Below are 23080 nucleotides of genomic sequence, written 5' to 3' on the forward strand. Positions count from 1 at the left end.
GGACATGGGAGGGTGTGCGGTGAGGAGGCGGGCTAACAAAGGGAAAAGCCAAGGGCAAGGAGAGGGAGGCGTGCTTCCTCCCTGCTCTTTCTTCTCCCGGAGCGAAACAGAGCTCCCATCCTGAGCTGGGGGAGTGGTGTGTGGCTTCGTTTGCGTCGATCGTGGCGGAAGCAACAGCGGCGGAGGGGACCGTCGTGGCGGAAGTTGTGGGACATTTGGGCAGGAGAAGGACCCGGGCACCGCCCGCACCCCCGTGGGGCGACCCCCTCTCTGGGTGGAAGTGGCTTTTCGGGCCGGAAGTGGGGGTAGTAAGGGCGGAACTGTGACGGGGAACGCAGCGGCGGAGCAAGGAGGAAATGTGTTCGACCACCAGTCCTCGCGAGAGCGAGGCAGACGGACCACCCCTGTTAGGGCGGAAACTGCTTCATCACGGCCCAGGCGACCGCAGTGGGAATGAGGCACTGCAGGCGGGGAGGAGACCAGGGCAGGGACAAAGGAGACGGAGGCGGGACCTTAGGGGAAGTTGGTGTCGCTCTGCCTCCTAGTGTCTGAATCTATTCCCTCAGCGCTTCGGGTTTATTTTGCCCACTTAATTTGTCCACCTCACTACCCTGTGCGGGTCCAGGGTGTCCACTTGCCCTTTCAACGCTTCAGTCTCTCCGTTAAGAAAAAGAAAATACAATTTAAATGGATACCGAAATCCCGTTTGTTTGCCCCCATTAAGTGACTGCCCCTGTACATGGTGCATCAAATTAATTCTAGCAGCAAATATTTGTGTGCTTACTCTGTGCCAGGCACAGATAAACGTTATGTGGTATTACATGAGTAATCCAGTTTAATCCTTGTCAGGTCCGACAACCAAAAACAGAAGGGACACACTTGTTGTCCAATAAAATTGTTAAATTGCTGCAAAAAGGAGACATTTAAATGCGTGTGGCTATTAGGTTGAAAAGACAGTTTAGAACATCAGAGCAAATAATATTAATTTTTCCACAGTGAGATATTGTGTATGCAAAATGCCTTAGTTATTAATAAGCCAATATGTTATACTAATATCTGTTAAAAAAAATTTAAAGCAACTATTTTAGTTGATTCAGGCTGCTATAACAAAATACCATAGACAGTGGCTTATAAACAACAGAAATTTATTTCTCTTAGTTCTGGAGGCTGGGGAAATCCAAAATCAAGGTGCCAGCAGACAGCTTCCTGGTTCATAGACATCTTTTTGCCATGTCCTCACATGGCAGAAAGGTGAGTGAGGGAGCTCTTTGGGGAGCATTTTATTAGGGCATTAATCCCCTCCAAAGGCACCACCTCCATATACCATCACAAGTGGAAATTAGGTTTCAATATAGGAGTTTTGGGGGGTGACACAAACATTCAGTCTAGAACATAAACCATGCTTCCAGCATGATAACATCATGTATTTAGATTCATGCAGAATGTTGTTGAAATCTATTTCACCCTTGGGAATAGTTTTAGTATCTCCGATTCCCCATGCCCCGAATCAACATATGTGTGTTTGAATATGTAAGTTGTATGCATGTGTGACTATAAACATCCGTATACTTGGGTAATTTATATTCACTTTTTATACAATTTTGATGTACTTTTATTTTTTATTTTTTTATTTTTTTTATTTTTATTTATTTATTTATTTATTTTTTTTTTAAAGATTTTATTTATTTATTTGACAGAGAGAGACAGCCAGCGAGGGAACACAGCAGGGGGAGTGGGAGAGGAAGAAGCAGGCTCACAGCAGAGGAGCCCGATGTGGGACTCGATCCCGGTACGCCGGGACCACGCCCTGAGCGGAAGGCAGACGCTTTAACGACTGCGCTACCCAGGCGCCCCTATTTTTTTATTTTTTTTTAAAGATTTTATTTATTTATTCGACAGAGATAGAGACAGCCAGTGAGAGAGGGAACACAAGCAGGGGGAGTGGGAGAGGAAGAAGCAGGCTCGTAGCGGAAGAGCCTGATGTGGGGCTCGATCCCAGAACGCCGAGATCACGCCCTGAGCCGAAGGCAGACGCTTAACCGCTGTGCCACCCAGGCGCCCCTTGATGTACTTTTAAAAAAGATTTTATTTATTTGCCAGAGAGAGAGAGAGAGCACAAGCAGGGAGAGCGGCAGGCAGAAGGAGAAGCAGGCTCCCCGCTGAGCAGGGAGGCCCATGCCGGACTCAGTCCCAGGACCCTGGGATCATGACCTGAGCCAAAGGCAGATGCTTAACCCACTGAGCCACCCAGCCATCCCTTGATGTGCATTTCTAATATCAGTGCTGAATCATTTAAGCTTAATTCACTTGAGTCAATTTACTAAATATTTGTTTTTTAAAGGAAGATGTCTTCAGAGGAACTGTGTAGTGTGCCTCACCAAACAAAGGAAGACACGGGGTTAATACAGGTTTTGGGGAAGAATGAAGGTTAGGTAAAATTTATGTTAAGCAGAGCTTTGATGGACTCAGGGCAAAGCAGATCCTACCTAATGGAGTCAACATCATGCCCGGGCTGAGAAGCAGACACAGGGTCCTGTTTCTTCAGAAATTATAGGGTTAAGATAAACATGCAATGTTATCTCCAGAAATCCCTCCTCTGAAACTCTGTAACTGGGTTGGAAATCATGCCTGCTTCTCTATGTTAAAGTGACCCTCCAGGCAAGAGTGAGATGTCCCCTTCTCACTATTACTGTGATTTCAAAGAGCAAACTTTCTGACAGTCTATGATTTTAGATAACATGGTTTCTCAGTACTATGTCCTTGGTATTAATTTTTACAGGTTCATAATCTTAACAACTCTGTAAGGTAGTTACAAACCAGGCAACTGAGTTTTAGAGTATCAGGTTGCTTGACAAAGCTCAAGTAAGGGTAAAGCCCGAGCTGGGATTTGAATCCACAACTGATGACTCTCCAACTTTTTTTCCCATAGCTCTATAGACAGAGAATTTAAAAATGATTAGAAGTTGTGGTACATCTAGATAATAGAATGCTAGTGCGAAAAAGAAAGGAACTATCAGGACATGAAAAGATAAAGCAAACTTAGATGCACGTTACTAACTGAAAAAAGGCAATCTGAAAAGGCATACTGTAGGATTCCAACTATATGACATTCTGGGAAAAACCAAAATTATGGAAACAGTAAAAAGGTCATTGGTTGCCAGTTGGTGGGGGAAGGATGAATAATAGGTGGAGCACAGAGAAATCTTAGGACAGTGAAACTATTTTGTGTGATATGGGTGCCTACAGTGGCTCAGTTGGTTAAGCGTCTGCCTTCCACTCAGGTCATGATTCCAGGGTCTTGAGATCGAGTCCTGCATTGGGCTCCCTGCTCAGTGAGGAGCCTGCTTCTCCCTGTGCCTGCAGGTTCCCCGGCTTGTGCTCTCTATCTCTGTCGAATAAACAAATACAATCTTAAAAAACAAAACTATTCTGTGTGATACCATTAGGTGGATACATGTCATTATGTTTGTCCAAACCCATAAAATGTACAATTTTGTACACTTGTGCATAAAATGCACAAATAAGAGTGAACCCTAATGTAAACTATGGACTTTAGGTGGTAATGACACATCAATGTAGGCTGATCAGCTTTAACAAATGTACCACTCTGGTCGGGTATGTTGATAGTGGGGGAGGCTGTGCTTGTGTGGGGGCAGGGAGACCATGGGAACACTTATATTCTGCTCAGTTTTGCTGTGAAAAACTGCTCTAAAAAAGCCCTAAGGAAATGACAGACCTAGTAGGCCTAGTCAGTAGTATGAAAAGCCCTGCAGGTCTGGTTGGAAGGGGAGGTGGGCTGCTGAGAAGTGAGAAGGGTTTGGAAAGAGGGGCCTGCCCCTAGCTCCTTGGCCCAGTCCTCATCTCTTTTCCCATCTTCTCATGTCATCCTTTAACCCCAAATTATACTGTCTCTTTTACTCTTCCCAGCTGTGTGACCTTGGTGTACTGGGGCCTTTGCTCAGCTGTGAGTAGCAGGGTCTCAGCCATGTTTCATGTTGCAAATCTCCGTGACCATGTGGACTTGGTCGTCTGTCACTTGGGAGAGCATGACATGGCAAGTCTACTAAGGGGCAATCATATATCTAAGTTATAACAAGGAGAGGGAAGGAAGTGTGAAGTGGATTTTCCTCCTTTAATTATTTTGCACTGAGTCCTGAGAAGTGTTGCACGCAGATTTGTTACTCTGTAATGTTAGGAAGTAGAAGCAGCCTACCTTCTCAAGGCCCCAGACACCAAGAAACAAGCTGTGACTGAATGCCATCACCAGCAATCATCCTGAATAAAAAGAAGGGTGTAAGGGGACTCCTGGGTGGCTCAGTGGGTTAAGCATCTGCCTTTGGCTCAGGTCATGATCCTAGGGTTGTGGAATCAAGCCCTGTGTCCTGGGGAGCCTGCTTGTCCTTCTTTCTCTGCCCTTCATATGTGTGGAACGGTTCAAGGAGCACTTGACAGCAGGGGACTATGAGACAAATGCAGGTAAGATCTGATTATCACTTAAGGATACCTTGAATAGAGAACTAAAAGACTTTTTGAAAAACCCTTGGGCTCATGCCTGTCTCCTGGAGTCCTGAATCTTTCATTCTGTTTTGTAAAAATTACCTACTAATTGATTTGGGACTTGACAAGAGGGAAACTTCCCTCTATATTTGCCTGGAAATTTTCCCTAAAATAGCTGGGCAGGGCACTTTCTCTCTTTAAACTTGTTCTTTATCTGTAAAATGGGAGTAAGCATGCATGGTTCACAGAGTTGCTGTGAGGATATATGTGAATCACATATAGTGGGGTACTCAATAAATGGTAATAATGGTCTCTTACCTTTTGTAGGTCCTTCAAACCTTAGACACATGAATCCCCCTAGTTCAGGAAAAACTCTTGATAAAGGCTAACTTGATTCTTCCTATTCTTATTGGCCTCAGTTTCCCCATTTGAAAAATGTTACATTAGGTTAGCGTTAAATTGGCATTCCATTGGCCAACGCTGGCCTGAAGATAATGTTTTGTTTGGCTCACGTAGGATTTAAAGAAGAAAACTGAGCCATCATTTGAAAATTAAGATTTCTAAATAGAAATTCAGTTTTCCAGCTTCTCTCGAAGAATCGGAAGTTGTGGCAATAGCCACTTTCCTGCCTGGTGACAATCCACTAAGGCAAAGGAGGCTGTCCTGTTAGGCAGGGCATGCATTCTCAGTTTTCTAGGGCTCATCCAGCTTTCTTTACTTGTTTATATGATGTGCTTGGCCCTGTATGCGTTTCAATTTGTAGCCCTCTGGACAGCTGGAAATGATCAGAGCAGACACTTCATTGTTGAATCAGTGAATCTCCCACTATCTTCCTCTACCAATCTTTCTTATTTGACTATAAGAAATCCAAGTTTGTATTTATTTGTGGTAGTTACTGAAAAGTGAATTGAACAAGTCCTTTTTTTTTTTTTAAAGATTTTATTTTTTTGTCAGAGAGAGAGCACAAGCAGGGGGAGCAGCAGGCAGAGGGAGAAGCAGGCTCCCCGCTGAGCAAGGAGTCCAATGCAGGACTCAATCCCAGGGCCCTGGGATCATGACCTGAGCGGAAGGCAGACTCTTAACCAACTGAGCCACCCAGGCGTCCCATGAACAAGTCCTTTGTGTCAGTATAGACTAGGTTAGGCTGTGGCAACAAACAATCCCCAAATCTCAGTGGCTTAAAACAACAAAGGTTTATTTCTCAGTTACTCACCCAAAGGTGGACACAAAATGAAAATACTCTCCTGTTTTTGCATGCATGGAAACAGACACGAGTGCATAGGTATGTATAGAATCACATGTCAAATAAATATTCTGGAACGTGAACTCATGCAAAAACCTATTTAGATACTGGTTAGCTTAAACTGCACAACTCTCACTTTGTTGGGGATTTTAAAAACGTCCCAGGACACAAGTGAGTAAGAGAATACCACTTTCAGTCAAGGAAATGCCCACACTACACAAGGAACCAAAAGCTAACGAAACACCTGAAAGCTTAAAAAAAAAAAAAGAAAAGCCGGAAGCTTGTACTACATTAAATTCCATGCATAAATCCAGAAGTAAAATACCAAATATGCAGTGCCCACAGGCTGTTGCCTCTTGCCCCAGCAAGACCTCCATCTCTGGGCTTCTAGCTTAGGAGGGAGATAGAGCCCAGACGCCCAATATGCAGAGCCACAGAGGGGGCTGGGCTGGGTCGGAGAGAGGGGCCAACAGGCTGGAATCCTCTTCCTCCAGCAGGAGCTATAAGCAGGAAAGAAGGGGGTAGGACTAGGTCATATCCATTCCTCTCCCAGCAACCCCCTCTTTTTACCCCATCCAATCCAGGCTTCATCCTCGTTCACCTGGATTGCAGTAAACACTTTCGCCTCACTGATTTTCCCACCTCTAGTCACGTCTTTTTCAATCCTTCCATCGCAGCCACCACACTTGTCTTCTAAAGCTCAGGGTCTCTGAATATGTCCCTGCCTAGCTCAGAAACATCCCCTGGCTCCCTTTCATGCACAATTGCTGGTCTGGACTCCTAAGCCTGGCATGCCAGACCTCCATGATCGGAAGTCTCTCCAGCCTCATGTCCTTCTGTTCCAGCAGTTCGTCCAGTTCTCATCCACACACCATGCCCAATCCACCATCTTGGACAGGAGAATCCTTGGCCTTCCCTCTTTGTCCCCATAGGTCTCATTCCTCAAGATTCCTCTAGTTCTTTCCAGGTTTGTCACTGAGCTTTGTGAAGGCATTATGTTTTCCAGTAGAATGGAAATTCCTTGAAGGCATTTATCAGATCTGCAGCAGACAGCTTGGGTCTAGAGAGGAGCCTTAGGCTGGAATCAGGAGATCAGGCTCTGCCAGTCTTGCCATATGCCCTTGGGCAAGTCCCTGCCTCTCTCAGGGCCTCCTTTTCCTTGATATCAGGGCACCGGACATTTGCTTTTGAGCACAAAATTAATAAAACTAATTCACCAAACAACTCTCAACTGCAATTCCAGGAGCTGGGTTGAGAAGCCTGCTGACCCCCTGATCTCTTTGGTTAGTCCCTACTTACTCTGGTACCTCCATTTCCCAACCATCCTTATCCCATCTTCTTTCAGGGAACAGCTTACCTGGTGGGCCACAGGGGTGGAGGAGGGAGATCCAGGCAGGGTTGGGGGGAACAGAAGAGGTCAGGCGGGGAGCTTGGGAGGAATCTTTCAGACCCACAAGAGCCTCAGCTGCCTCCCGCTGCAGCTGCCGCTCTGAGGGGGCAGAGGTCCAGGCCAGGCGAGAAGCTCCGGGGGCCTGCAAAAGAAAAGGAAAGAAACAGACTGGGAACCCCCATTCTGCCCACCCTCCAAGTACTCTCCCAGCCCCTCGTTACTTCACTATCCCCTATCTTCCCTTCCCCAGGCTCAATTTCCTCCCACAGTTCTGGATCCCACTTCTTTCCCAGGACCTGTGGCTGCAGCAGAAGAGGGTCTGGGGTGCCACAGGGCTGGAGTATCAGAGTCGAACATCTAGAAGAAAGAAGAGAAGATGCCAAGGGGATTAAACACATGGACAGACATGCTCACATGGGGGAGTCTGGATGCTTGCTGGGCCATTAGGCTTTGTGGACTTGGGCAAGTCCCTTCCCCTGTCTCGGTCTGCTTTATTTGCTATAAAATGAAAATCCCTGCCAGCTTCTTTTCCCCAGAGCTACTGTGACAATTACAGGAAGTCATTGGTGTCAATTTTTAAAAAACATATCAAACAGCGAGAGGGACTGGGGTGGCTGTTCTTGCCCTACCAGAGTCTAGTTTCCCTCCCCTAGTTCCCCAATCCCCATGGAACTTGAGGAGCAGCTTGGCGCACCTTTAAGAAGCTTTCTCTGATGGCCTCTGGCCTCTAAGTCTCTGAGGCTCTCACCATCATGCCCCACCCTACCCTTTCAGCAGGCAATTTGATTCCGTTTTATCTGTTTAAGAGGGTTTAACAGCCACTATTTGTCAAGGCCAGGGCCTCTGCTAGGGTGTATTCCATACATTATCACTAATTCTCATGACAAAGCAAAAAGAAGGTAATTGTGTCTCCACCTTACTGACAGAAAACCAGGTTCAGAGAGGTAAAGATACTTACACAAAGGTTCCCAAGCAGGCAATGGCAGAGCTAGGAGAGCTCCTCCTCACGCATTAGTCTGAGACCTTGTGTTCTCTATCATCTACTGTGGGGTCCTGGACAGCATTAGGCACATTATAGACATATCCTTCCCTCCCTACTCACGCGCGGGGCAGGGTAGAGGGCCCTTGGGATTCTCCAGAAAGTGGAGCCGTCAGTATCGGACGAGATCCTGGGCAGGTTGGGAGGGGCCCATGAGTGGGCATCCGGAGGGAAGTGCCAGGGTCAAAGCCTAATGAGGGCAAGAGAATGCAGGAGTGTACAGGCGTTAAAGGTCATGGCTTCCATCTTCCTTCCTACCCTGCATCCCCTTCCTCTTCTCTTTCTGATACAGCAGTACGATGGCATTCAAATATCTGTTGAATGAATGTTGAATCCATCTTACCAGGAAAGGGATGCAGAGGGACAGTAGGTTCTTGGCATAGCAAGCGGCATACCACTGGAGGTGGCATGGAAAGGCCTGGAGGCAGCCAGTATCCAGGAGCCCAAGGGCCTGGAGGCCCCGGAGTCCAGGACAAAGGCAAGGCTTCTGGGGGACGGCTGAGCAGCAGAGGCCCACGGGAGTTATCCTGCAAGGGCAGAGAGCACAGGTTGGAGTCAGGAACAAGGCTGGGGAAAGAATGAGTATGTTCTAGGATGGAGGTAGCACCTCAAAACTTTAGACTTGGGAGGGCTGTAAAATCCCACCTTCACATTTTTTACCCATAGAAGAGAAGTGGTTTGCCCAGGATGATACTGCAAATCAGGGCTAGATCTAGAACCCAAGTGTTGAAGGCACAGAGGATGGGGTCTGGGCAGGGGCTAGTATAGGATTCACTCCCCCAGGGCCCAGGTTCTCCTTACCTTTCCAGGGGGTGTCAGTGCCAATGGGACTGCCCCATGGGGTGTCTGAGGCTGGGGTGCTATGTTCTCCTTTCCAGCTGTGAGGGACCAAGGAGAGCTCTGATAAGCCCATTCTCCTGACCCCCCTCCCACTTCAACTGCAAACTGAGTTCTTATCTCCCTGTGGCCTTTTTCTACCCATGGATCTCACTACATCCTCCCAAAACCTGAATGCATTTTAAAGTTGGAGAGACTGAGGCCGCCCAGAGAGTAGAAACACTTTGCCCGAGGTCACACAACAATTTCAATGGTGGCTCTGGGACTCTTTTCCTACTTATGCTTTTTCCACCCCAAACCCTGACCTATCCCTGGCCAGACACTCACGGGGGACCCCTGGTCGAGTGGCTCCCTTCTTGACATGGCTAGGAGCTTTGGGAGGAGCTGCCCCTCTCCTCATCAGTCCCTGAGCCAGATGTCTCTTCAGCTGTGCCTCCTGTTGCCTACGCAATGCCACCTGGGCAGCCATGACCCTCCGGCGCTCCCTAAAGTGGGGGTTGTGGAAAAAAAAATAAAAAAAAAATAAAATGGGGGTTGTGGGTCAAAGTCAGCCTCGGTTTAGATGAGACCCATCCTCCTCCCTTCCCTGGATTTCATTCATACTCACAAGATGAGGACACATTTGTGACACTCGCAAGCCTGAAAGAGGCACAGGCGCTTGTGGCCCTTGAGGTGCGCAGTGACGCCATGGTTTCGGCAGCGGGCACAGGTTGGAGAGCGACTGACAGCTCTCCTGGGGATAAGCTCCGTGCCTGGGGGGGCTCTGGTCTCATCCCCTGTGGCAGAGTCGGAGGCACAGTGGTGGACAATGGGCACTTCGTTGGCTTCCATGGATCTAGAGGCAGGAGTGGAAGGTCAGGGTGGCCACGTGGGCCCTCTCCTGACCAGCCCTCCTGCCCCTGGGAGGCCACACCTGAAGGGGTTTCCACGGCACCCATCTGTGGACTCAGCTTTCACCCTCGATCCCCCCGACCCCCCACCCAGGCTTTCTTCCTCCTTCACCCCACTGCCTTCCTCCGGCGTCCTCCTTCCCAGAAGGCTCGCCTTCTTCCCTGGCGCCTCTCTCCCCCTTCCCTTATGTGTTCTTTCAACCAAACATTGTTCTCAGCTGCTGGCCTGTGCTTTCCTGTGCACAAGTCCCACGCTCATACCTGTGCATTCACGTGCCCGCCAAGGGATTCTACACCCACTTCCCCCAATGCCCCGTTCTGATGGTTTTTCCCCGCCAGCGTCTTCAGCAACGACCTTCCTTCCCTCCTGCATTTATCCAATTCTTACAACTACCTTTATGCTCCCCGTTCAATTCGTAGCGTCGTGTACCTCCTGCAAGTCAACGTTCCCCTTGCTCCCCTTTAAAATCAGAACACTCTCTTGCCTCCTCCCCCCACCCCCGCGATTACTTTAGTCTCACGGATTCCTTGGCCCACTTTCAAGAATTATTTTCATTCACTCAACAAACATTTACTGAGCCCCTTCCGGAAGCCAGGCCCCGATCTCGGCCGCAGGCCCCCTCCTCATGGCACGGATTCCCCTCCTGCACCCACATGCCCTCCAAACTCTGACGCAAACCCGGTGGTCGCCGCGCTGGGTGCTTCGGGGGCCTTTGCCCATTCCCAGCAACCGATCTCACGCATCGCCCAGCCCACCTCCCTGCAGCGCACCACCGCCTCGCGTGGCTGTTACTCGCGTGCACCCCCTTTCAGCATCTGGGCCTGCGGCCTCGCCTCGCTCCAGGGTCCCAGGGAGGGGGCGGGGCACGCGGAGCGCGCCCAGGGGCCCGAGGCGTGGGGGAGGGGAGGAGAGGGGCGCGAGGAGCGCGAGGAGCGCGAGGGGGAGGCGGGGGAGGGGGTCCAGCGCCACAGAGAGGGGGAGAAGGGACAGGGAGGGGCGGGGTCGTGTTCGCGTCCTCAGCCCGCGGTTACCACAGCCTCGAGGGAGCAAAATCAGACCCAGTCAGGAGGACCAGAAAGGACGCGGTGAGGAAGTGGCGTGAGGAACGGCCGCGCTCGCGCCGGTTTTCCCGCCCCTTCTCACAAGGGCCAATGAGCTTCAAGTGCCGTCTCCCGCCACCGAGGCAAGTGACCAATAGGCTTCAAGATCCTGCGCTGACGGCCCTCCCCTTACCTTTAGCCTGCTTCTCCTCGCGCCAGACTGTCAGGCCAGCCAATAGACTGTCAGGCCAGCCAATAGCGCGTCGAGTTGAATCTCACCCCCCCACTTGCCCCTCCCCCTGTGGCTTGCCTTCCCAGATTGTTGTTCCCCTTTTGGGAGAGGTGGCCAATGGGGCGTCGAGTACTGCTCCCAGGATGAGACTGGCCCTGCCCCCCCGAAACGGCTGCCAGGCGCGACCCCCAGGCGTTGACCTGGACCTGTGTGCGCACGCGCAGTCTCGCCCTCTAGCCTGCACTGCGCGGTTTTGCCTCTTGTGTTCCTGGCTTCGGCTTCGCTTGGGCGGTTCTTCTTCGCTGCCTGGACGCTCGTGTTTCTCTCACTTCTCTCCCTGTGCCCCAACTCCGGATCTACCTTTCTCCTTTTATGCGTGCGTTTCCCCTCCTGTGATTTTTCCCGTTTCCTTCCCCTCTCCCACCTCCTCAGGTTGCGCCCCTTTCCGTGTCTCTCTTCCCGTCCGTTTAGGTGCTGATTTTCCTAACTTTGGTTTTCTCGTTCTCTTGGGAGTTTCTGTCCGCCTGTCCATCCTGCTGATTTTTGGACCCCCTTCTTCTACGTTCCTAACTTCCGAATAGCCTGGCCCTGTCCTCCCCTTTCTTCCCTTTCTTTCCGATTCGCTGCGGTAGTATTTCTGTCCCTTCGGCCCTTTCCCGCGTCTGCATGCGTGTCCCTCCCCGATTTCACCTCAATTCATCAGTTTCATCTGGGCTCCACTCTGTCATCTTCACCTGCCTTCTCCGTGTGTCTCACGATTTCCCTCCCACCCTCTCCTGTTGTCCCCTTTTCTCTGTGCCTCCACCCCCTGTCTTCTTTTCCCCCTGAGAGCCACGTCTTTGTGCCCCAGGCCTCATTTTCCTGCCTCTCCTATTGTGCTCTCGCTGCTGGTCCTCTGACTCCCTGCAAGGCTGCAGTCCATCAGTTTGCTCCTCCTCCTCTCCATGGTTTCTCTTTTGTAGGGGTAGCATCCCCTCTGACCACCTCTTGGTCCTTTTCCCCTGAGGATCTCATTCCACTCTTTTCTGTTTGTGTCTCCATTTGTGCTCAGACTTTTGGATCCTGTCGTTTTGCATTCCAGGCTGGTCTGTGCCATCTTTTCTGATTGGCCCAATCCCTTTGTGTGATCCTTTGTCAGCCTTCATTCCCCAGTCCTGTGTCCCATCTTTTCTGCAGGTTTTAGCCCCTTTGTTTGCTACAGACTCCTGTGTTACAGAGCCTGTGTGCCAGGCATTCTGGACAGAAAAGGGTGGTGAAGTGACCTCTAGCTGGACTGCTGTGCAGGGGAGGAGTACTAGACAAAGTTGGACAGGTTGTTTGGGGCCAATCTAGCGGTGGGGGATTTGGGGTGTGGGAGGCTTGACTGTCTACTGAAGAGGTTGACCTTGATCCTTTAGATAGTGGAGAGACAGAGACCAGAGAACCAACATTTATGGAGAGTTTAGCACTTGCATGGCACTTTATATTAATGAGCTTACTAATTTTCAACAGTGACCTTATGAGATGTATTACTGATCCATTTTATAAATGAGTTCAACAACTTATACACGATTGTGCAGCTAGTAAGTAGAGGGGTAAAGATTCTAACCTTGCTCCACCTTTGTGTCCAAAGCCTATGGATTTTTGTACCACCTACATAGTTTTATTTAGTATTTCCAGTAATCTTCATGTGCCACTTGCATTCCCTAACCCTCCTGTAGGTGCTCACTTCAGGTGGTTAATGCATATCTTTTGGTTCTTGTGTTCTTGCAGATGTGCAGTGTCTTATGTGCATGTGTTTTTAAAAAGGTTCATTCATTCATTCATTCATGTAATCTCTACAGCCAGCATGGGGCTCAAACTCATGACCCTGAGATCAAGAGTTGCATGCTCTTCCTACTGAGCCAGCTAGGCACCCCTGCACATGTGGTTTTATTTTATTACTTTTTAAAACAGATTTTATTTATTTATTTAGAGAGAGAGCATGGGGGGGGCAGAGGGAGAGGGAGAGAGAGTCTTAAGCAGACTCCATGCTAAACACAGAGTTTGAGGGGGGTCTTGATCTCATGACTCTGAGACCAGAACTTAAGCTGAAATCAAGAGCTGGATGCTTAACTGGCTGATCACCCAGACACCCCTGTGCATGTGGTTTTAAATTATGCAAGTGATATTGTGTTATTTATTTAAAATAATCAGCACTGTGCTTTTTTGACCCATCCGTGTACATGTTATACGTATGTCTAATCAGTTTCTTTTAATTGTTGCACGATATTCTGTGATGTACGCCCCCTGGATGTTGTGTGTTCACTAAGTCTCAGGGAGGAATGCCCACATTGCCTTTGACTCACTATCTCCATAGTAATGCTGCATCCTAGTATATGTTGCTTTGTAGATGAAGGTGGAAATCTCTGTTATGTGTACCTAGGATATACCAGAAATGGAAATTTGTAAATGTAATTTGACTTAGTATTGCCAGATTCCTCCCTGCAACACTGCTTTGGGCCTGAAACATTGATGAGAACTCTCAACTGTTCCTCAGAGTCCAGAAGAGGGTCCTGTCCCCCTCCCAACAACCCCATGAGCAGCACTACACAAGGGTCCCTGTATCTGTATCCCCAAATTGTTGCCAACACGTATCTTTTTCTAGCTTTCTGGTCCTTTGCTAGTCTGAGAGATGGAAAGTTTGATAGACTGCCTTTCTCTGATTGCTAAGCTTGAGTGTCTCTTCACATGTTTCTTAGCCTTTCTGGTTTGCTCTTCTGAGAACTGCCTCTTCGTATGTTTGACCCATTTTCCTACTGGGGTTACTCTTTTTCTTGACAGTTTGCCAGAGGTCCTTGGCCATTTTCATTGTTTTAAGGTATTGCATATACTCTTTTTATGCCAATCTTGGCATTTCACATTATTTTAGAAATGTATCCACTTCATCTGGGTTTTCTAAAGATTTTATTTTTTTACGTCATCTCTATACCCAATGTGGGGATCGAACTCACAACCCTGAGATCAAGAGTCACATGATGTACCAATTGAGCCAGCCAGACTCCCCCACTTCAGTTGGGTTTTCAAATTTATAAACGTAGAGTTCTTAATGATACTCTTATTTTCTTTTTTTTTTTTAAGATTTTATTTATTTATTCGACAGAGATAGAGACAGCCAGCAAGAGAGGGAACACAAGCAGGGGGAGTGGGAGAGGAAGAAGCAGGCTCATAGCGGAGGAGCCTGATGTGGGGCTCGATCCCATAACACTGGGATCACGCCCTGAGCCGAAGGCAGACGCTTAACCGCTGTGCCACCCAGGCGCCCCCTTATTTTCTTTTTTTTAAACAGCCACTGTCTGTTACTTCTGATTTTTAATTTGGTATTTTATTTGCATCTTCTCTTTTTCTCTTGATTAGATTTGCTGGAGAATTATCTCACTGATTTTGTCAAAGAATGAATGTTAAGTTTTCTATAATAATTTTTGTTGTTCGAATTCATTGATTTCTTCCATTATCTTAATTTCTGTCCTTTACTGGGGGGGCAGGTGTTTTGTTGCACCTTGTACAACTTCTTGAGTTAATCCATGACCATGTTTTTTAATGTTCCTGTTTCCTGACAAATGTATTGAAAGTATAAATTTACTTGTAAGCACTGCTTTAGTTGTGTCTCAGATTTTGATGTGTAGTTAAAAAAAACTTGGTTTTAAAATGGTTATTGACTCACAAGAAGTTGCAAAAGTCATAAAGCCATAAATACTTTCTTCCACTTCCCCACAGGGATATCTTCTATAACTGTAGTATACAAATATGAACTTGACATTGGCATAAAACTCTTAACTAGACTATAGACCTTAATTAGTTTTCACCAGATTTTACATGCATGTGTGTGTGTGTGTGTGTGTGTGAGAGAGAGAGAGGTGTACTATGTTCATTATTATTCACTTCTAAATACTTTTAAAGATCCTTTTCTGAACCAAGAGTTATTTAGTAGTATTTCGGTTAACTTCCATGCAGACCCCCTTGTTGTTCTGATCTCATTGTCTCTGACTGGAGAACAGACTGTGTAACAGTGATCCTTTGACTAAGTGAGCCCTGCTCAGCACCGTGTCCAATGGGAGGACCTAAGCAGGAGATTGAGAAGCTAATGTGGTAGGTTTGGGGCAGGTTGGAGGGGACACTATGGAGACGGGAAGACTTGTGTCACTGAAGGTCTCAGGGAGCCTATGTCACAAAAACTGACAATCAACTTTATTTTTTAAAAAAAGATTTTATTTATTTATTTGACAGAGAGAGAGACAGCCAGCAAGAGAGGGAACACAGGCAGGGGGAGTGGGAGAGGAAGAAGCAGTCTCCCATCGGAGGAGCCTGATGTGGGGCTCGATCCCAGGACTCTGGGATCACACCCTGAGCTGAAGGCAGATGCTTAACAACTGAGCCACCAAGGCACCCTGACAATCAACTTTCTGCTCTAGGAACAGTGACCTAGAGACAGGTGAACAGAGAATTCAGAAACTGACAAGAACTGAGCTTGATACCTGGATTGAACTTGGTTCCAGATTGACCTCTAGCATCCAGTACCCAGACCCAGGACCATGAGACCCCAACACTTCAGCCCTGTGCAGCTGCTCTGCCTCCTAGGGGCCATCTCCACTGTGCCTCGTATGTCCTGTGGGGCTGGATGCTTTGAGACCCCCGGAGGGTGGGAGGCTGGATTCACATAACTAGTGGGAAGGAGGGCTGGATATCTGGGTACCTCAGGGGACAGGATCTGTGGAGGCTGAGTTCTTGGCTGGCAATTGAGGGGCTGAGAAGGCAATGTGAGGGGCCCATGACTGGAAGGGCATTCTCTCTTTAGGGGCTGCGGCTCTTTTGTGCTATGAAGCAACATCTTCGCTCTTCAGAGCTGTTTCTCTCCATGACTGGAAATGGCTTCTGATGAGGAGCATGGTGTGTAAGCTGAGTGAGGGCTGTGAGGAGACGCTGGTGTTCATCGAGACAGGTGAAGGAAAGTGACTTTGATACATTTCTTTTTTTCCTGGCTCTTCTGACCCCCAGCTCCATTCCCAACACCCAGGGATTCTGGACTCAAGTTCCAAACATTTACTCCATTCTATCTTGGGAATAATGTCAAGACACTGGCAGGACAGGGGCAGGACCTGGCTGGGTGTGGTGTGGACTGGATAGGAGGGCAGATCCCAGGTGGATGGGGGACGATCTGGGAGAGAAGAAAAGAAAGGGACACAGGGGAGAGAGCAGCACAGGGGTTCCTGTGGAGAGGGGTGGTGAGGAGAGACAGATGGAGACCTGGGAATCTGAGCCCTGTGCTGCTGCAGCGAGTGGACCCCATGGCAAAGTTGGTGATGGGGCAGAGCGAGCTGGAAGAGCAGGGTGCAGGGTGGGAAGGTGAACTCTGGGTGTGGCCACAACAACAGCACTGATGAGAGCTCTCTAATCTGCTCCTCAGGGACTAGAAGGGGAGTTGTGGGTTTTAAGGGCTGCAGCCCAGCCTCATCTTACCCCCAGCAAGTCTCCTACCTCGTTTCGCCGCCTGGATTGTCCATTGCCTCCTATAGCCGCGTCTGCCGGACATATCTCTGCAATAACCTGACCAACTTGGATCCTTTTGTGAAACTCAAGGCCAACACTCCTAAGTCTACAGCATTTTCTTCCCATAGTTGCCCGACCTGTGTGGGCGAGCCCTCTAAGGATTGCCTCCCAAATTTTGTCACCACTGATTCTTGCCCCTACGATGCCTCTCAGTGTTATAGTTCCACCTTAAAATTTCAGGCAGGTGAGAGAAGAGAAACTTGATTTAGTGCCTTCCCATCTCTGCGAGAGGCTGGTGGGATCCAAGAGGGGATTGGGGCTGCCTGGGGCCAGGCATATGAATTCCAAGGAGGAAGGATAAGGTGGCTGGTACCCAAGTTTTTGGTGGGAGAGCAGGTGTTCTGGGTTATGAGGGGTGTCTGGAAGCAGGGGCAAAATGCTTGCTTCTTGGAAGTGTCCCTGACTCCTCTCTGTCTGCCTTACAGGCCTTCTCAATACCACTTTCCTCCTCTTGGGCTGTGCTCGTGGACATCACAAACTTTTAGCAGATTATCGCCATATTGGGAATATCAGAGTGACTGAGGTCCTCAACATCTTAGAAAAGGCCCAGATTGCTGGTGCAGAGCCCTCCAGTCGGAGTCCTGCTTGGAGTATCCTCTCAGGTCTTCTGCTGGCCTTCAGGGACTGACAATCTAGCTGGACTGGACAAACCCCTTCCTGTAACCCAATAAATCATAGAGTTGTCTTTCTGCTTTGTCCTGTGCTCCATGAGGATTGTAAAGGCGTGGAAAGCGTGAGGGGAGCCAAACACACCCAGGAAAGTGGAGGGGGGGGCAGGCTGGGGACAGTGTGCATGTGAAGTGAGCAGGGCGTGGGTGGGGAGGAGGGTCATTGGCAAAGTGACAGTCATGCCCAGCAACCAGGAGGGCCCCACATATTATTTTAAAGTTTATTTTCTTTTTTTGGTAATCTCTACACCCAATGTGGGGCATGAAGTCATGATCCTGAGAACAAGAGTTACATGCTCCTCCAACTGAGCCAGCCAGGCGCTCCCCCCCAAAAATTTCTTTTCTCCTCCCCATTCTCTTTTCATTCTTTGGATGAATTTCTATGATTTTTAGATGATTTGAGTTGAAAGTTCTGTGGAATTCTGATAAAACTTCTGAATTGGAAAATTTTTTCTCTTTCCTTAAAATCTTTTCATATGGAAAATTTCAAAGATATACAAAGAGAGTTTGCATACAAATATATACAAGTGGACTCTAGTTTGTTATACTAGAGAGAATGGTATTGTGAACCCCCATGTACCCATCCCCAGCTCCAAAGCAACAACTAATGATGAACTTTGTTGTATCTATCTCCCTCCACCCACTGGATCACTGGGTTAAATATTAGAAATCATATAATATTCTTTGCAAACTCTTCTGTGTGTACTTCTAAAACATAAGGCCCCACCCTTCCAATTAAAAAGTACAAAACTTAGAGAAAATTTGCAAGACTAAGAGGGAACTCCCATATACCTTTCATGCTTATTTACCAATGCCACATTTGTATTTTATCTGTATAGAGGTAAATATATGCATGTGCCTGCACACAAATCATTTTCATTATATCTATCTATCTATCTATCTATCTATCTATCTATCTATACGATTTTTGATGTATCATTTGGATGTAACAGGTATCATAATACTTCACCCTAACTACTTCAGCCTGTATCTCATCAGAACCTGGATTTTTCCTATATATCCAAGTATGATGATCAAGCCCCCCCAATTTGATATTAGTACAACAATATAATCTAATAGGAAGTCTATATTTACTTTCTATTACTGCTGTAACCAATTACCACAAAGACAGCAGCTTAGAAGCAATAGACATTTACTATCTTACAGTTCTGGAGTTCAGAAGTCCAACGTGAGTTTTACTGGGCTAAAATAAAGATATTGGCAGGGCCACATTCCTTTCTGGAGGCTCTAGGCGTGGATCAATCTTCTAGCCTTCTCCAGTTTCTGGAGTCTGCCCATCCTCCTTGATGGTGGTCTCTTGGTGCTCAGCGGGTAGTCTCCCTCCCTCTCCCTCAGCCCCTCCCCCTGCTTGTGAGTGCGCTCTCTCTCTCTCTCTCTCTCTCTCAAATAAATAAATAAATCTTTTTAGAAAGGAAGACTCTAACATTGGTGCCACTGGATACCAGAAATAGGAAAAAAGTATGGACTGAAAAAAGTACCTGGAGAAATAATGGTCCAAGAAACTGAGTGAACCCCGAGCATGATAAACAGTCACACTGAGATACATCGCAAACTTCTGGAAACTAAAGACAAGAGAAAAAAAAAATCTATGAGAACAGCCAGAGAAACAACCCATGGCATATGAAGGAACACTGATTTAGTGACGGTAGGTCTATACTTGACAGCATGGAGGCCAGAAGGAAGTGGCACGTTTCTCAAGTCGACTACAAATCCTGTATCTGGCAGAATGATCTTCAGGAGGAAAGGGAAACTAAGGAAATTTTCTGATGAAGGACGAATGTGGAATTGGCTGCCAGCTGACCTACTACTAAAGAATAGCCAAGGGAAAGATGTCCCGTTCATCCTTCTCTGTGGCTTCTGTGTGCTGTCATATATGAAAGCTAACCGAATTTACTTTGTTTTGAGGAAAACTCTGCCCCCAACGTGGGGCTTGAACTCACAACCCTGAGATCAAGAGTCACATGCTCCACTGACCAAACAAGCCAGGAGCCCCTAACCAAATTTAAAATAATTGAAATCAGAGTCTGTTCTCTGAAAATAGTAATCAAACTAGAAATCAGCAATAGAAACACAACAGACATCCCCAAAACATTTGTAAAGCAAGCTACATATTTGTAAATAATCTATGGTTCAAAAAGGATATCTTGAAGGAATTTTAAAAATACAGAGATTTTTAAAGATATTTTAGTTATCTATTTGAGAGAGATGAGAGGGAGAGAGAAGGAGAGGGAGAGTCTGGTGAGCCCCAGCAGGTGGAGCAGTGGAGGGAGAGGGAGAAGCAGGCTCCCCGCTGAGCAGGGAGCCCAACACAGGGCTCCATCCCAGGACCCTGAGATAATGACCTGAGCTGAAGGCAGATGCTTAACTGACTGAGCCACTCAGATGCCCCTAAAAATACACAGAATTAAATTAAAAACACTAAAAAGAAATCTTTTCCATTTGTGGAATGCAGCTTATGCTGTCCTGAGAGGGGAATTTGTTTTTTTTTTTAATAATATATATATTTTTATATTATGTCACCATACAGTACATCCCTGGTTTTTGATGTAAAGTTTGATGATTCATTAGTTGCGTATAACACCCAGTGCACCATGCAATACGTGCCCTCCTTTCTACCCATCACCAGCCTATCCCATTCCCCTACCCCCCTCCCTGAGAGGGGAATTTGTAGCATGAAATGCTTACACATTGTAAAAGAGGAACTATCTCAAAGCAATAATCTAAGTTCCTACCACAAGAACTAGAAAAATAAGAGCACAGTGAACCCAACTAAGAGCAGACGGAAAGAAATAGTAAAGATAAGAGCACCCAGGTGACCCTTCTGTTGGCCACTGTGAGTGAACAGAATGGACCTGAGGCTCATGGAAGGACAGGGCTGGTCTGTAGCATCAGAGTTGGTTCTGTGGGTGGGTTGTGGATGGGAAAGAGGATGATGGGGGTGACAGCGAGGGCTCCAGTGTTTTCTCTTCCTCCGAGGGGTTGCAGGCAGATGTAGGAACCCTCAGATATTGGATTCTACCTGGGAGATCTTCAGGCCCCACTTGTCCTTTGGGCGGAAGGTCTGCTCTGCTGGGAAGGACAGACAGATGGCAAAGGATTCTGACACCAGGCACAGGGCTCAGCAAGGAGGAGCTGGGAGAACAGCCCAGGGTTCTGCTGAGTCCTGCTGCCTGGGGGCTCAGCTGGGGCCCGGGAAACAGGAGGCTGTGCTCAGGGGAGCTCCAGTCTGGGTGATGGGTGTGTTTCCAAGGTCAGGCACCAAGGGTCTGAAGTTAATCATGAACCATACCTTCCTTATTGTAGACAAGAGAGGGGCCTGACTCTCAGGGGCCAGGAGGTTCCCCAAGATGCTGGAGCAGACTCCTAGCCTCCCTGAGGCCACCCTCTGGGGCAGCAATCAGCCATGCAGGGAGCTGTAATTGATGTGCCAACAAGTAACATCCAGACATGTGCAAAGGGTTTACGATTCACATGAGAGCAGAATCGGGTTGTCCCTGTGATAGCATTCTGCCTCATTGCGTCTTTCTTCTGTAGAATAGAAATGGGCAGCCTCTCCAGCAGTCCCTCATTGCCTCCTCCCTGCTCAACATCTGGGAGGAGCATGCCTGAGACACTGTCCATGGTGCTGATGACCCCCAGCTATTCCCAGGGCTTGAGAGCCTTGATCTAGTTCAGTCCACGTATTTTCCATTCTTAACAAGGAGCATTACAAACAAGGAAGTGGAGAGGGCTGCAGGGAGTGTGGACTGGCCTCTGTCTCCATCACTCAGGGCAGGGAGGGTGCTGCGGACATCAGTGCAGGAAGTGATCCACAGTCAGATGACCAAGTCCAGGCTGCCCACCAACAGTGTGTAGTGAAGGAAGGTGGTGAACATGGTCTTGAGGGGTGTGGTAGATGGAACAAGGGCCTTTCAGAGATGTTCATATTCTCATGCCCGGAATTTGTGAATCTGTCAATGATAAAGGGACCTACAGATTAAGTTAAGGATCATGGGATGCAATATTATGGTGGTACATCCAGGTGGGCCAAAATAATCACAAGGATTCTTTCTTCTAAGTGACAGAGGAGGGCCCGGGAGGCAGAGCCAGAAGATGTGATGGATGGAATAAGACACAGAGAGACTTCATGTTGCTCTGCTGGCTTTGGAGGTGGAGGAAGGGGCCACAGCCATGGGATGCAAGTGGCCTCCAACAGCTTGAAAAGAAAGGAAACACTCTCCTGGAGCCTCTAGAAGAAACATCCAGATCAGCACCTTGATTTTTGTTCCTTTGCACTGTTAAGCTTGCAATAATTTGGTACAGCAGCGAGAGGAAACTAACAAGAGGTGTCACCTTGTCTAAATGACATAGTGTATGTTGGGATTAGGAGGGTCTTAGAGGTGAATAATGTGCAGGTTGTTTTTCTTACCTCTCATCTCATGATTGACAACACTCTGGCAATGGCAGACACACTTGTGAATGTGGGAGTAGTGCCTTGGTGTTCAGACCACTTTTGTTTGTATGAATGTGGGCACCGTGATGCAAGTGAAACCACACAGGAAGAGCACCCAACCTGGGGCCTCAGGGAAGGACCAAGACGTGCTGGCCCAGGTGTGTGGAGGGGCTGCAGGTGAGACACTGGTGGGAGGAGGCCTGTGGGCCAGGTGGAAGAGACAACTTGTCCCATGGCCATGAGAACCTGGGTGACAGTTAGGAGAGGGAAGTCCCCTGCCTCTGACCTGGACACTTATTTTTTTTTAAAGATTTTATTTATTATTTATTTGACAGAGATAGAAACAGCCAGCGAGAGAGGGAACACAAGCAGGAGGAGTGGGAGAGGAAGAAGCAGGCTCATAGCGGAAGAGCCTGATGTGGGGCTCGATCCCAGAACGCCAGGATCACGCCCTGAGCCGAAGGCAGACGCTTAACCGCTGTGCCACCCAGGCGCCCCTGACCTGGACACTTATTTGTGGGGAGGAGGTGTGTTTCAGTAAGATCCAGCTCAGGAAGAAAAGTGGACACTGGTGGGAAGTACCAGGCTAGAGGTCAAGGGGAATGCCTGGGAGGGCCAAGCTCAGGGCATGAATTCTGGGTCTTCCCCACTGGGGTGACTCTGACAACCTCTCTCTAAGAAACCCCAGAGGTAGGACATCCTGAAAGCTGGCCTTGGACACAGTGGAGAAACCTTTGGACAGGTGTGTGTTGGATTCTGGATTTGGGGACAGGCAAGTTTACTGGTGAAGGCCACCAGTCAGGGCCCCCATGGCTGGGGGAGGAGGGCCAAGGACTCAGGACACCAAAAGGCTGTGAAAGGGTCCCACACCGGGATGTGTGCCTGCCCACGGATGCTCCTTCCTAGCTCATTTTCCCCATGTTCTGTGCTCCTGACACCCAAACCACATTTATAAACATTGGGAGTGTTTATTGCTTTGGCCCCTGAGCAGTGTGAGGACTGCTGAGCGCTCTCATGGTTTGGCCACAGCTCTGGTGTTCTAGTTAGCATGCTTCCAACACGTCCACACCCCTCACCAGTTCCTCTATCCTGGGGGACTATAGATGGGGCCTTGGTCAACTCAGAGGTCACATTTACCTATGTGACCCAGGAGAGAAAGGACCCAGAGTTTCAGGTGAATTTCTTTTCTCTTTTTCGTTTTTTACACTTTTATTATTATTATTAT

General features: G+C 48.1%; 2 protein-coding genes across 3 annotated transcripts; one reads left to right on the plus strand and one right to left on the minus strand.

The window, feature by feature from the left end:
- Nucleotides 1–6127: 6127 nt before the first annotated feature.
- On the minus strand, nt 6128–11336 carry DMRTC2 (DMRT like family C2). Its single transcript, XM_045786467.2, has 9 exons — nt 11179–11336; nt 9614–9881; nt 9334–9491; nt 8971–9047; nt 8513–8696; nt 8233–8359; nt 7427–7487; nt 7098–7272; nt 6128–6240 (listed from the first exon to the last, which is right to left on the minus strand). Exons 2-9 carry the CDS (start codon nt 9835–9837, stop codon nt 6128–6130), a joined length of 1119 nt encoding a protein of 372 aa, XP_045642423.1. The 5' UTR covers nt 9838–9881; nt 11179–11336.
- A 4383-nt stretch (nt 11337–15719) lies between these two features.
- Nucleotides 15720–17362, plus strand: LYPD4 (LY6/PLAUR domain containing 4). 2 transcript variants are annotated; one of them, XM_045786452.1, is made up of 4 exons: nt 15720–15786; nt 15983–16126; nt 16592–16918; nt 17160–17362. In XM_045786452.1, the coding sequence occupies exons 1-4, from the start codon at nt 15720–15722 to the stop codon at nt 17360–17362; spliced, it is 741 nt and encodes a 246-aa protein (XP_045642408.1). The 2 variants fall into 2 exon arrangements, with proteins under 2 accessions (XP_045642408.1, XP_045642418.1); XM_045786462.1 differs by lacking the exon at nt 15983–16126 and having other exon boundaries at nt 15720–15826; nt 16572–16918.
- Nucleotides 17363–23080: the final 5718 nt, after the last annotated feature.

This window comes from Ursus americanus, chromosome 21, assembly GCF_024610735.1.
Source record: "Ursus americanus isolate L20-20 chromosome 21, mUrsAme1.1.p, whole genome shotgun sequence".
NCBI lineage: Eukaryota > Metazoa > Chordata > Mammalia > Carnivora > Ursidae > Ursus > Ursus americanus.

Excerpts from the sequence above, each read along its gene's own strand:
- DMRTC2 (XM_045786467.2), bottom strand. The coding sequence starts at position 9,837 with ATGGAAGCCAACGAAGTGCCCATTGTCCACCACTGTGCCTCCGACTCT. Across the intron at positions 7,488-8,232 it reads CCCTCTACCCTGCCCCGCGC|ATGTTCGACTCTGATACTCC; the intron begins GTGAGTAGGGAG and ends TCTTTCTTCTAG. Across the intron at positions 6,241-7,097 it reads CCACCCCTGTGGCCCACCAG|CTCCTGCTGGAGGAAGAGGA; the intron begins GTAAGCTGTTCC and ends TCCTGCTTATAG.
- LYPD4 (XM_045786452.1), top strand. The coding sequence starts at position 15,720 with ATGAGACCCCAACACTTCAGCCCTGTGCAGCTGCTCTGCCTCCTAGGG. Across the intron at positions 15,787-15,982 it reads GGCCATCTCCACTGTGCCTC|GGGCTGCGGCTCTTTTGTGC; the intron begins GTATGTCCTGTG and ends TTCTCTCTTTAG. Across the intron at positions 16,919-17,159 it reads CACCTTAAAATTTCAGGCAG|GCCTTCTCAATACCACTTTC; the intron begins GTGAGAGAAGAG and ends TCTGCCTTACAG.